General features: G+C 44.2%; 1 protein-coding gene across 7 annotated transcripts in view; it reads left to right on the top strand.

Moving 5' to 3' along the window:
* SH3KBP1 (SH3 domain containing kinase binding protein 1) overlaps positions 1-13,120 on the top strand; it is a gene marked incomplete at its 3' end in the record, with an annotated part of 264,383 nt that overhangs the window by 112,460 nt on the left and 138,803 nt on the right. For all 7 annotated transcript variants that reach the window (XM_084258276.1, XM_084258273.1, XM_084258275.1 and 4 more), the window contains one exon: positions 3,912-4,015. In XM_084258276.1, coding sequence (XP_084114402.1) covers positions 3,912-4,015 — 104 coding nt within the window. The remainder of the gene's footprint in view (positions 1-3,911; positions 4,016-13,120) is intronic.

Raw genomic sequence — 13,120 nt, 5'->3', positions numbered from 1 at the left:
CAAAGCTCCCCCAGGTGGTTTCAATGTGCAGTCAAGATTGCAAACCCTTTGGTTAGAGGCCTCTAAGGGGGGGAGACCACCTGTTCCCTCAGGGTGTTTTCCCATTGTCACCTGGTGTGACCTGTAAGTAGTTGTGCTGATGAACTGTTGAGGTTTAGATTTTTGTAGATAGTGTCACTCAGGAGGTCAGATTCAAATGTAGGTCCCTGACCCCAGCCCCAAAGGGTGCAGTGCTAAAGGTCTGCCCCACATGTCAGCCTTCTCACATAGGCCCTGTCTGGAGAATATGCCAGAAGTAAAACTGGACACTGAGAATTAGGGATTTCTTCTTTGACTTTTATCAATGTTTTCTCTCGTGACACAATTTTGGGCTGAGGCCACATTTGCTAGGCATGTAGCTGGGATACATTTGATTAATTTAGTGAAGTCCTTGAAAATCAAATCATTTAAATCCTCATCATTAGATACATATTCTGTTATAGGGGATGTGGGATGTGAAAAATTAGATTGTGCGCATGTTGAACATTTTCAGTTGACCCAAAGACTTCTTTTTTTTCACTGATGCTTATTTGTTATTCTATTTTTGTGGTCATTGAATGGATTAGCCTAGTGAAATTTTCTCATGCCTTAAGGTCCTTAGGAGGCTCTAGAATATAGATGTGTGTGTCCTTTCCGAGGCTGGGTCATAGCACCCTTTCCCGTTTCTTCTATCTCACTTTCAGAGAATATGAATGTACTGCTTTGCTTCTCCTGAAAACCAGCTTTTTTTCATTAAAATATGGGCCCCAGTTCCTGGCAGCTGTAAGGAAAAGCTCCTGATTTGCGGTTTTTCACTTCCTGGCTTCACATTTTAACCATTTACCATGTTAGCCCACCCAGACCACTCTGCTGTCCTAAGACCCATCACCGAGAAGTCTTAAGAACAGCCAGACACAGGAGGCAGCGTCTCTGCAGTGTATCTCCTGGCTTGAAATCCTGGGCGCTGTTTTCTAGCTGTAAGACCTCTGGTAAAATCCTTGGTTTCTGAGTGCCTCATCAGCCACCTTATCTATAAAGAGAAGGTCACTGTTCTTACCCCAGAGGTTCCAGGGGAGGATTAAGTGGGGTAATGCATATAAAAGGCTTAGCAGTCTCCGGCACAGTCAGTGCTCAGTGAGTGTTAGCTCTTACTGTTTGATTAAACAAAGCTGGTCACAGATGGAAGATGGTTCTGGGGTCACCCGAGGGAGCTGAGGTGGGCCTCCTTGCCATCTGAGTGCGCCTGCGTTCCTACATGTGAACATGGGTTCTCGCATGTCAGTTTTGTAACCATCATGCAGTATGGCAATAGAGACCTGTCAGGGCTGCCTTGTGAGGTGAGTCTTGTTCATGTGCATTTAAGTTCAGATTACAGAGAGTCGGGAACGACATGTGAACTGAATTGGCTCATCCAGCAATGGAGGCAGAGCTCTGAACTCAGGCCCAGGAGGCCACTTAGTAACTGGGTGACCTCGGGTAAGTCACTGAGCCCCATAGTCCTCATTGGTGAAATGGTTGTTCATTCTGGCTCCTTTTTCTTTTGACCCACGTGGTTGCCAGGCTGAGGGAGGTGAAGGGTATCAGAAGCACTTCAGAAACCGTCATGGGCTCTCCCAGTGTGAGAGGGAGCAACTGTTTCTGCTTGGGGTCAGGTCAGGCGCCTTTGCCACCAGCAGCCTCTGGACACTTCCCTGTAGGGCTTACGGTTCCCGGGCCTGTTTGTTGGCACTGTGCTTTGTGAGACTTCACGCCACCAGTTGAATAATCTTCTCAGAGACTTCTAAGAGCTATTGACTAGTTTGGCAGAGAGACTTTACCAAATGTGTCCTCCTTCCTAATTCTAGACAGTTTCAGAGAAGTTCCATGCAGGGAAGTGGGATTACTCTGTTCCAGGGCCTCAGCCCGTTAGGTTATTCTTCGCCCCTTTGTGCGGTGTCGGTTACTTGCTACTTTTCCCAGAGGGCTTTGTGGTGATCCAGAGTTAAAAGTCAGTTTTATGACTTCAGCCAACATTAGGACTTCAGATGTTATTTATAAGTCGATTTGGTCAGGAGTTTGGCGACTTCTCATGTGTGTTGGGTTTCAGACATTTGTCATGTTTACTCATTTCATGTTCAGATTTCTAGCTACAGGGTTTGCTTTTATTATAACGTCTAGCAAATACAGCTCTTAAAAATATACAGTAGAACTTCAGCTGAAGGGGTGTAATGGGGGCAGGGGCATCGCAGGGGCTAGAGAAGGGTACCAAGGTCCCCTCTACATCACAACTGTCATGAAGAGAATGAGCACTCTGTATCCTTTGTGACTCAGAGTGCTTTATTTGCTTCCTGTTAATATCCGAAGCCAAGAAATAGTGGTGGGGTTCTTTGTGCTGGAGTACCATTCTCAGTTGGGGTACGCTTTCTGTCTCTGGGAGAGCCAGGCCCACTGGGGTTGCCCTACTTCACCTGCCGACAGTGTCATCAGCCCCTCGGCATTGGCCTGAGAAAGTGGTGTTCGGGCTCATGAAAGCCAGTGGCTGGTGATTTTGTGCAAAGGGGTGGGGAGTAGTCACCAAGGTGTGATTAGACAAGGTATTGATTCTGAACTTCTGCCCTTTTCCCTCTGTTAACTCTGTTCTCCCCTAGTAAGGTTCAGGCAGAGAAAAATGGAGCAGAGAGAACTAGGCCACTGGCTTTTGAAAAATATTGATGAGTGAATATGTCAGATGTGGCGAAGGCCTTCCTCTTTGTGTGCGGCTGGGCTGCTGGGGGGCGATGTGGTCTGTGATCAGTCCTGAGAGGCGCCCTTTCTCAGGGAAAAGACGAGAAACGGAAAAGAAACCCTGTAGTCAGTATCCTAAAATAATGTAAGCATTTCTAAATGTGTCTCCTTGAAGTCGTTGAGCCCTTTGGTTTTCTAGGCCATGTGGTGGCAGGAAGGAAAGATGTGAGGTGGTAAGCCCAGAGCGACAAACTTCTGAGCCATGCTGGTCTCAGTTGTTAATTCCTGTCTACCTCTCCCCGGCTTGGGCCTCTACTGCTGTCTGCCTGCCTGCCTGTCTGTCTGTCTGTCTGTCTGTCTGTCTCTGTCACACATACCACAGGTAGGTTCTTTCTCCCTCGAATGTGATGTGGACGTGCTGTGGACAGTGCGTCTGTGTTTGAATTTGCTCTTGGCCAGAGCCATCCAGTTGGGCTCCACTGTGACCTTGAGTGTCCTCTGTCAAGTGAAGTGTGACCCTGGCTTTAATCTTGGTTTGGCCGGGCTGGTTCTGTGTAAGCAGCCAGGGATCCTGCTAATGGGTCCTCTGGGACAGAGGGAAGAGGACAGATGTGGATTTGTCGAACCCCTGGGGGGCAGTTGAAATGGCACAAAGAACAGGCTGAAATCTAATCAGCCTTTGCTATCAGGCCTGAGCTCCAGCATGTTGAAAGGGTGATGATTAGTGAGAAAAAGGCCAGGATACTTTATCTTTTCTTTTTGCACATTTGGGAAGAAATCCCCCTGCTTTGCTAGCATTAGAAGCAGACCATTCTTTTTTTCTCTACCACATCACATCAGCTTTCATTGAAAATCAACAGCAGCAAATACAATGCCCCATCCATGGAAAACCGTTTAAGGCAACACTGTGTTCCAGCGCTTCAAGGGTGGGGTTTTGCCTTCTGCACCAACAGATCGATTTCTCATATCCATGCCTTTCTGAACCAGCAGCTTTTAAAAGACCAGGAAGCATTGCTCTGCTTTCTTACTGCCTCTCTCTAAAAGACCAGGGCTGCCGTGCCTCTAGCCATGTCCCAGAGAGCATATTTGAAACAAGTCAGCTTAATTTGCCTGCATGCCTAGGAAGCCTCTCTTTAAAATCTAATTTTAAGAGAAGAGCTGAGTCTAAACATTTTGCTTTTCCCATCCAGGTGAGCGACGGAGGCGCCGGTGCCAGGTGGCATTCAGCTACCTGCCCCAGAATGACGACGAGCTTGAGCTGAAAGTCGGTGACATCATAGAGGTGGTAGGAGAGGTAAGCGACCAGGCGGGTGGCACGGCAGCCTTACCTAGGCTGTCCAAACCCCCCATGGCAGGTTGGTCTCATCCTGGTGGATGGTAGAACCTCCAGAGTCTGCTCATGGAGGAAGCAGTTTTCCAGGGAGGAATGACTCCAGGCTGGTTGGGCCAAGGTGTGCGGCCATTTAAAATTATTGTCCTTTAACACACTGTACTAGGTGTCTCAGGGATGCCAACACAGTGCCACCTTGGCTTTTCCCCTCTGCTTCAAGTACTAGTGGATTCTGGGTATCCATAGTGACCATGACCATCGCTAAGGGATAGACTCAGTATTGTGGGCAACACTGTGGGCTCAGAAGGCAGGAAAGAAGGGACATTTATTAAAAGACCTAATATGTGACAAGTGCTTTACTCACTGGCCCCTTCACACATCCCAACCACTTTATTTCGTCAATTGAGGAAAGAGACTCAGGAGATGATGGGAGAGGCAGAGCTGTGGGTTGAAGCCGGATCCACCTGCCTGAGGCTCTTGTTCTTCCCTTTCCTGTGTGGCCCTGGGTACTCCGCCAGCCCTGCCAGTGGGTAGTCCCGCCACATGCTGGGATGGGCATCTCAGGCGCCACTCCTCAGGCCAAGGGGTCCTGGACTGCACACTTAGGACCTGATGGTTCATTTTGGTCCAACACCTCTTCCTGTATCCAGAAATGCAGTTTTAGATTGCTTTGGTCTCCTGAATACCATGCGACCTTACGGAAACCCATGGTTTGCAAAAAAGGAAGCTAGAAGTCAAGGAGGAGGTTAAATGATGATGTGGGTGGCAGTGGCAGGGCTGATGCTAGCAGCCAGATTTCCTGACGCTCATACAAGCAGAATGTGCGCATGCGTCAAAGCTTTATTTCACTCGTTAATGACAGGACCTGCAGAAGGTGTAAGGCCAGCAAACTCCTGATAGTGACGGAAAGAAAAAGTTACTTAAGATTGCCTAGTTAGGCGCAAGACTACTACATAGTGTCCTGTAAGGCGTAAAACTATAATCTTTGAGGTTGAATTCAAGGGGAGAATTCACTTGCATCTCTGCCAGTTAAATTTTATTTTTATTGCTATCTGACAAGGATCGTTTGCATCGCTTTCGGTTTTCTGCCAGTTAACACCAGCACCAATGGAGTTGTAAACTAATCTCATACATAGTAAAGGCAGAATCATCTCATAATCTCTCAAACAAAGGCAGACGTCCCTGGAGAATCAGTTAATGGGGTTCCCAGCGTGGCACTGGGAAGACATGTGATAAGCTCTGTCGCCTGTTTCCCAGGTGGGGATACTCTGTATCGGTATGTCTTTCATTCATTCCTTTTTTCCCTGGTGCCAGGAAGGGCACAGAGGAGATAGAGATTTAAAATCGAATGAGTAAAATGTTTATTGTCAACAATGGACACCTGAAACTTATGTAATATTGTAATGCCATGTTGCTGCAATTTTTTTTTAATTAAAGGAAGAATGGACAACAGAGTAGAACATTTATGCTAATGGTAGGACAGATTTCTTAACATGGAAACCATGGAAGAAATTCCAGAGGGAAAAATAAGCAGATGTGACTAAATTTTTTTTTTTTAAAGTTAACATTTTGGTATGAATTGAAGTGAGTTTAGATAAAGAGAATGGCAAACAGTACAAAAAACCTGCAATAAATTATGATGAAACATTACTGTGTATGTAACATATGAAAATATAGTAGGAAGCTATTGTAATAGTGACACGTAATAGATAAATTTGCCCTAAACACAAATCCCCACAGGGGAAATAGAAATCTTAACCATGAGAAAAAGTTCCACCCTGCTGTTAATTAAATAAATACCAATTAAGACAATAACGGCTTCCTGCTTTTGAAAATCCTAAGAAAATACTTAGTGGTAAGACTGTTGGCAATGCTTAGAACTAGTGACTTTATGTAGCTTTATGATTCTTATATGAAGCTGTTTAACAAGGCACATCAAGAGCTATAAAAAATCTGAATTAACACCCATTGTTCCAGTAATCTCACCCCTAGGAATTTATCCCCAGAAAATGGTTAACAACAACAACAAAAAGGTGAAACGTGTTCATTGCAGCAATGCTTGTGATAATGAAAAATAATTTAGAAAGGGAATAGTTACGTGATTTAAGTTACACTATCCAACTAGATCGTGAAGCCATTAAGATGGTAAGCACAGAGGCCTTTGCCTCTGTATTTGTCACGATACTGTGTGCTGCATTATCTATATTCTGTATCTATATTCCACCAACTTGAGATTCCTTCAACAGCAGGGATCTGGTTTTTGTCTCTGTTCATGGTACTTGGAATAGTGCCTAAAACATAGTACACGCTTTAGTAAAAGCTAACTGAATAAGTAAATGAATAAATGGAAGTATGGAAAGATTTTTTTCCCAAAATGAATGAGCACATCAGAACATAGAATTGCACACACTGGAAAGACTTACGCGAAACATACCTACAAGCATGTGGTCAAAGGCTGAAAGGGAGCAAAATTAAAAATGGTTGTCATAGATGGTTTTTTCCTTAATGTTGTAATAATGTCTTAAGAGGTAATGCGGAGCCTCCCCGGTGGCACAGCGGTTGAGCGCTGGGTTGCGAAGCTGCCCGCAGCCTCCGCAGCGCCAGTTCGATCCCCAGCTGCTCCCCGGCCACCGGAGGAGGGTCCCACATGGCGCACAGACCTCTCCTGCTGCCCGCTGCTCCCCTCAGCAGTGTACTTCGTCAGTCTGCCTGCTCTGCTCTCCACTCTGACTCTGGTGAATTCTCTCACCCTCCCGCGCTTCTGACTGTACCCAGTGCTTGTATAAATAAACTAATTAATTAAAAAAAGAGGTAATGCGAATGAAGATAAGAGAAATTGTTAATAAAGGCCTGGGAAATATCACCCCCTTACCCACCCATTGGCTGTAGGGAAAGCAAGCATGGGTTACTAAGGGGAGGGCATGGAAGGGGAGGGGAAGCAGGACTGCAGGGCAGCTTCCTCCTGCAGATGGCACACAACTTCACCCTGCTATATCACTGGTCTCCTTTCCACTCCACTCCCAGTTCAGTGAACGCCCCATGCTGGGCTCATGTCACCTAGGAAGAAGGAAAATAACTATGTGACCTCAGCTACTTACACAAAACAAAACAAAAAGATTGGCCTTTTAATGCAAATTTACAAAATCATGTCATCAAAGTCAGGGTCCCAGTGTTGCAGTTTACTTGTAATATTGCAGATACGGGGTCGTTATCACTGTGGAAAACCTGTCCTTTGCTCTTACAGTGAATGTTGTATAAATGCCAGTAAGTAGCTATTTTCTATTCCACTGAAGACTTAGAAACAAAACAAAAGTCCTAAATAAACAAGAACCCTAAACCACAAGGACATGTTGAAGTTATAGTAATAGCTTTGCAGCATTATAGAAACAACCAATCTATTGGTCAATATAAATAGGACGTACTGTGTATAATTTTTGATTGATTAATAGATTGGTTCTATAGGATTGTGATGCTACACACATGCACTCACACACACACATACACATTTTCACCCCCCACAGAAAACTCTTTTTTTAATTTTATTTTTATATTCCCCATACAATTGTACCCCCCTTATTTTGACCCCAAACCCACCTTTCCCTGCCTCCCCCCATAGTGTGTCTCTGGTTCATAGTTGTTTGTTGATTTTGATTTTTTCTTTCTTAGAGTTATTCTTTTTCCTGGTCCCTTATTTAGGTTTTCTAGATTCCTGCTATGAGTGAGACCATCCGGTATTTGTCTTTTTCTTTCCGGCTTATTTCGCTGAGCATGATCCCTTCCAGCTCCATCCATGTTGCTGCAAATTGCATGTGTTTATCTCTTTTGAATGCTGAGTAATATTCCATGGTGTATATGGACCACATCTTCTTGATCCAGTCATCTATTTTTGGGCATCTGGGCTGTTTCCAAAGCTTAGCTATTGTAAATAGTGCTGCTATAAACATAGGGGTGCAGGTGCTCTTTGGAATTAATGTTTCCCCCACAGAAAACTCTTAGGAGTATTTTGAGTATATGAATGGTTTTCAGAAACAGTTGAATCAAGTAGAGAATCCTAAAAAATGAAACATGGGCCTCCCCGGTGGCGCAGCGTTTGAGCGCTGGGTTGCGAAGCTGCCCGCGGCCTCTGCGGCGCTGGTTCGATTCCCGGCTGCTCCCCGGCCGCCAGAGGAGGGTCCCACGTGGCGCGCAGACCTCTCCTGCCGCCCGCTGCTCCCCTCAGCAGTGTACCTTGGTCCTTCTGCCTGCTCTGCTCCCCACTCTGGCTCTGGTGAATTCTCTCACCCTCCCGTGCTTCTGACTGTACCCAGTGCTTGTATAAACAAACAAACAAACAAATAAATAAATAACATGCCTCTATAAAAAAAAAGAAAAAAGAAATAAAAATGAAACATATGTATCTTAACATTTAAGTCTAAAATATAAAAATACTTTCATTTGCTGTTTGTCTATACAACTTCATGGGGCTAAGGCACTTTTCTTAAATAATGGGTTTGCTGATTGGGGTCCACCTTCTCTGTATCTGTAACACATCCTCTATCATTCCCATTGGTTTTTTCAGAGTAGACTGATGACAGAAGTGAAGCAACTGGAATCTAAAATTCTACAGCTCCCCACCCCCACCCATCCCCAATCTCTTTCAGTTGTCTTGTCTGTATGTGATGTGGCAGCAGGTATTTTTTAGACCTTCAAATCATTGCGTGTGCATTCTCTCTCTCTCTCCCTCTCTCTCCATGTATGTATGCATGTATGTATGCATGTGTGCATGTATGTATGTATGTGCCCTTCCCCAATTCTTTCTCCTCACATTTATATATTTTTCTGCTGATTAACCACATCATGTGCCAGCACTTAGAGCAACAGATTTGTGCAGGTTTGTGTAGACACAGTGTGGCCCCTCATCAGACAGCCTGGAGCAGGCAGCCAGGGGGTCCACAACATGACATTGGGAAGAAATGGGGAGCACAGGGCCATCTGGGGGTGAGCGGAGTTGACAAAGGGAAGGCTGCCCAAGAAAGTGCCTACTGTGCCTCTGCCCCTGATGGAGAGCTGCAGGTCTGTTCTCATCATTTGGTGAAACTGACGGATAAACGAAAAGCAGGCTGGACACCTGGATCGATATTTTTAAAGAAATCATTTTAAATATATACCTGGATCAATTTTGTCCAGAGTGGCGAGGACTGATAAATGTAGATGAAGTGTTAATGACAAGGGTAGAGATTGGTACATGGACAGAGTTACCAGGGGAAATGGCTTTTGAAGGGCTCTGGAGTTTTGAGACTGGCTTCATCTATTTTGGGATTTTTTTTTTTTTTTTTTTGTAAGATGTGTCGGAGCCTCTTTGTTTTCCTGTCTGTTATCTAAAACCCGGGAAAGGAGTGGCTTTTTGCCCTTTGTGTTGGGTAATCTTAGTCTCTTTTAGTGATGACCTGGGATGTTCAGAGGTTCTTGCTTTATTTGTTCTTTGTGGTTAGTTTTTAAGTACTCCTCAGTGGTCCCCAGTCAGGCTGGCTAGACACAGAGGGCTTCCATTTCTGATTGAACCTGTCCTTGTAATTTGCAAAGATGGTAGCTTGCAATGTCAAGAAATGTATGTACTTTCCTTCTGGTGCCCATAGCAGGAAATTTGGTTTTGTCAGATAGGCCCTTGACATTCTTCAGAAGTTCAGCTCAATCAGCAACCTTTGTGGATGTGGATGAGCAGTAGATTTTGTTTCATTTTTGGTGTAAGAGCTTTGAAGGGTAGCTTGTTAAAAAAAGAAAAAGATGCCTTTTGTTTTATACTTGCCCATAAGAAGTCAAATTCATTTAAAAGCTGACTAATTAATGGGGGACCAAAGCATACTCAAATTATTATCCATTAAGGTATCCCCTGGCTTTCAAAGGGTTTGCATCTCTTTTCAAAAAAAGGTAATAATAATATAAAAAATTGTTTATTGGGCTTTGATAATCCAGAGAGCTCAAGCTACTCTACGGCTACTTTTCCAAATAACTTTGGGGTAGACTTCTCTGATTTCCTAATGCACAGAGATGGTAGAGCATGCATATTAAGGAGAGGGAACAAAATGTGGTTAGATTAGCATCACCAGTGTACAAAACAGGCTACAGCCGTCTAAAAGTAACCTGCTGGCAAGTTTAAATAGATTTGTAGTAGATTTGCATAGCATGAGATTTATCAAATATTTGAGTGCTAACTCAGTGAAAGTGTGTTGTAGAGATTCAAAGATTTCCTGAACAGAATCTCTTTCAAACCATGCTTGGGAGGGTCAAGGAGACTAAGAGACACACAAGCTAAGAAGGTAACTAATAACCCAAGATGTTAGTAGAATGGCAAATGATGGTATTGACAAATGAGAAAGGAATTAAAAACAAAGACACAGTAGTCCCCCCACTTGTCTGTGGTTTCACTTTCTGAGGTTTCAGTTACCCGTGGTCAACCTCAGTTCAAAAATAATAAATGGAAAATGTATATTTATATTCAGAAGCTTAATGCCACATCACAGTGCCTACGTCAGTACTCATGTGGGTATTATGTCATCTCACATCATCACAAGAAGAAAGGTGAGTAGAACATCATCAGTTGTTAAGAGGCAGAGTGTATGTGTAAGAGACTGCATTCGTATAAACTTCTTATAGTGTATTGTGATGATTATTTTCTTTCATTGTTACTGGTAATCTCTTACTGTACCTAATTTAGAACTTTGTCATAGCTGTGTATGTATGGGACAGACTACAGTATAGCATGACGTGAGGTTTCAGGCACCCGCCGGGGAAGGGTGGCCATGGCATGCATCCCCTGAGGATGAACTGTGCTCAGTGAAGGTGAGAAAGATGCTTTCTAGGGCAGTAAAATGTCACTGGGACAGGTGGAAGGTGAGAAGTGTTTGCATTACTGCTGCAAGCACAGGTTGTGGAAGATGCTGGGCTAGTCTGGAGGAAGGAGGGCAAATGTTGGGACAGCCTTGCTGTGAATTGGGGGATGAGCTGTGACTCTGGGGGCAGATGGGAAGGGCAGGTAGCAGGAGCTGGTGGAGTGCTGTCCACTCTGAATTTCTGGAGGAAAACCCTTTGTAAAGGCTCCATACACATAATGTTTTCTAAGAGTAACACATTCCCATACAATTTTTCCCCCTGGGAATAATGACAGCACAAAACTGAAGGATTTTGATTCATCAGAATGGTTATCACTTAGGAATGTGGGGACCTGTAGACTAATCTGCACCTGTTTTAAAGGACAGGACAAGCAAGTGTTGCTGAGGTGTTGTGAGGGTGTCTACGAAACCCTCACAGAAGCCCTTTCCGTGGTGAGGAAAATCATGATGCTAATCATTTCCCTTTTAATTACCCTAAAGTTCTCTTTGGGGTTTATTCTCAGAAGAACAAGGGTGGGGGGAATAAAAATTAACTTCCTGTGTAAAAGTAATGTTCTGGTCCTGCCAGGAAGAGCTAAATCAATGAACCACACAGGAATTGGGAAATATTGGCGCAGGCATTGAGGACCTAGATAACACTTGTTTATACTTAGCGCAGCCAGCTCTCCATGTCTCCAGAGCAACGGGGATGGTTATTTAAAGCAACTAAAATGGAAAATAATGTAGGTGTATATCCTTCAGGAAGCGGTTCCCTCAAAAATATTTCCCCACTAATTCTAATAGATGTTTTCTAGAAACAATTTGTATTTTTTTTTCAGCACAATTCAAATGGTAAAACTATGTCTTAGCACATTTACATGAAGTTCTAGCAAAGACAAAATTAATCACAGGTAACACAGATCAGATCAGTGACTACTTGGAGGTGGATTGACTGGGGAGGGGCACAAAGGAATTTCCTGGAGTGATGGAAATGCTCTGTGTTGGTAGAGGTGTGGATTACATGGGGGCATGTGTTTGTGCAAACTGATCCACTTGTACTGTTAGGAACTGGACGTTTACTCATATTTTTAATGCTAGGGTTCCCCATATTTCTTTTGATCAACTTGAACATATAATTACAAATGTGATTACTATAAGCAAATGTTGACGGAAAGTATTTATTCATTCAGTTTTGTGTGAATATGTTCAATTATATATTAGCAGTCCCTCGCCTTAACCACTCCGCCACCTCGTCTACATAAGTTATATATTAGATGTAAAGTATAACAACAGTTTTGCTGTTTTCCCACTTACATTTCCTCAAACAGCGACATACAAACTCTCTACATGCATCTTGCCACTGTTGTGTTCTGCATCACGACAGCCGCTTTCCCCGTACCTGACAATTTTCCACACCACTTTACCTTTGCTTCTCACTAAGTTGCTGGGAGCGATCACTTTTGAATTTGCATATGACAACTTATTAACATTAGCACTTTCTAGTAGCAAAAAAGAAAGAAGTTCTGGGCATGTATGTCAATTATACCTCAATTCTTAAAACTTGAAGAGAACCATCTTAATGATTCTCAAGTTAATTTTTTTTTTCATTGCGAAATATGTTCCCCTCCCTCTCCTAGGTAGGAGAGAGGACTATTAGTGAATTTCTTATTTGGTTACTTCCAAATAAAATTTGAGGAGACTTAGCAATGTCAAGGTGCGGGCCTTCCCTTAACAGCCTTTTGTCCGTTGTCCTTTCTGGAAAGAGCGGTGAGGCGGCTCTTGGGACGCTGAGGCCGGCTTCATTAGTCTGTGTGCCCCTCTCTCCCCCGTGCTTGGCCCCCTCATTCCTCCTGCGCTTGTGACCAAACTTTGGGTGGAAAAAAAAAGCTGCACCCCCTCCCCTTAAATGGATTTTCCTGCCTTGATACTGGCGCCCTAGGGCAGGTGCCCCGGTCCCTTTCTCAGGACGGGCGGCAGAGAACCTCTGCTCCGCATCCCGTGCAGCGCTGGAAACCAGGGTTCCCTCGGGAAAAATAACACAATAATAAAGAACTCTTGAACAATAATCAATAAGTAGGAACAGTTCTGAATAACGGGGCGGGGGGGTGTAGACAGCAGGGGCATCTCTGCGTTCACTGGCAGCCTGTTTAGTGCCTTAGGGAGGCAGATAACACTTGTGAAGGTTCCGTGGAAGGGGAGGTGTTAAAGGCACCCGGGTGCT

This window comes from Talpa europaea (genome assembly GCF_964194135.1).
Source record: "Talpa europaea genome assembly, chromosome: X".
NCBI classification, from domain to species: Eukaryota; Metazoa; Chordata; class Mammalia; order Eulipotyphla; family Talpidae; genus Talpa; species Talpa europaea.
Note: the sequence above shows the minus strand (reverse complement) of the source record. Positions and strands in the feature narration are given on the sequence as shown.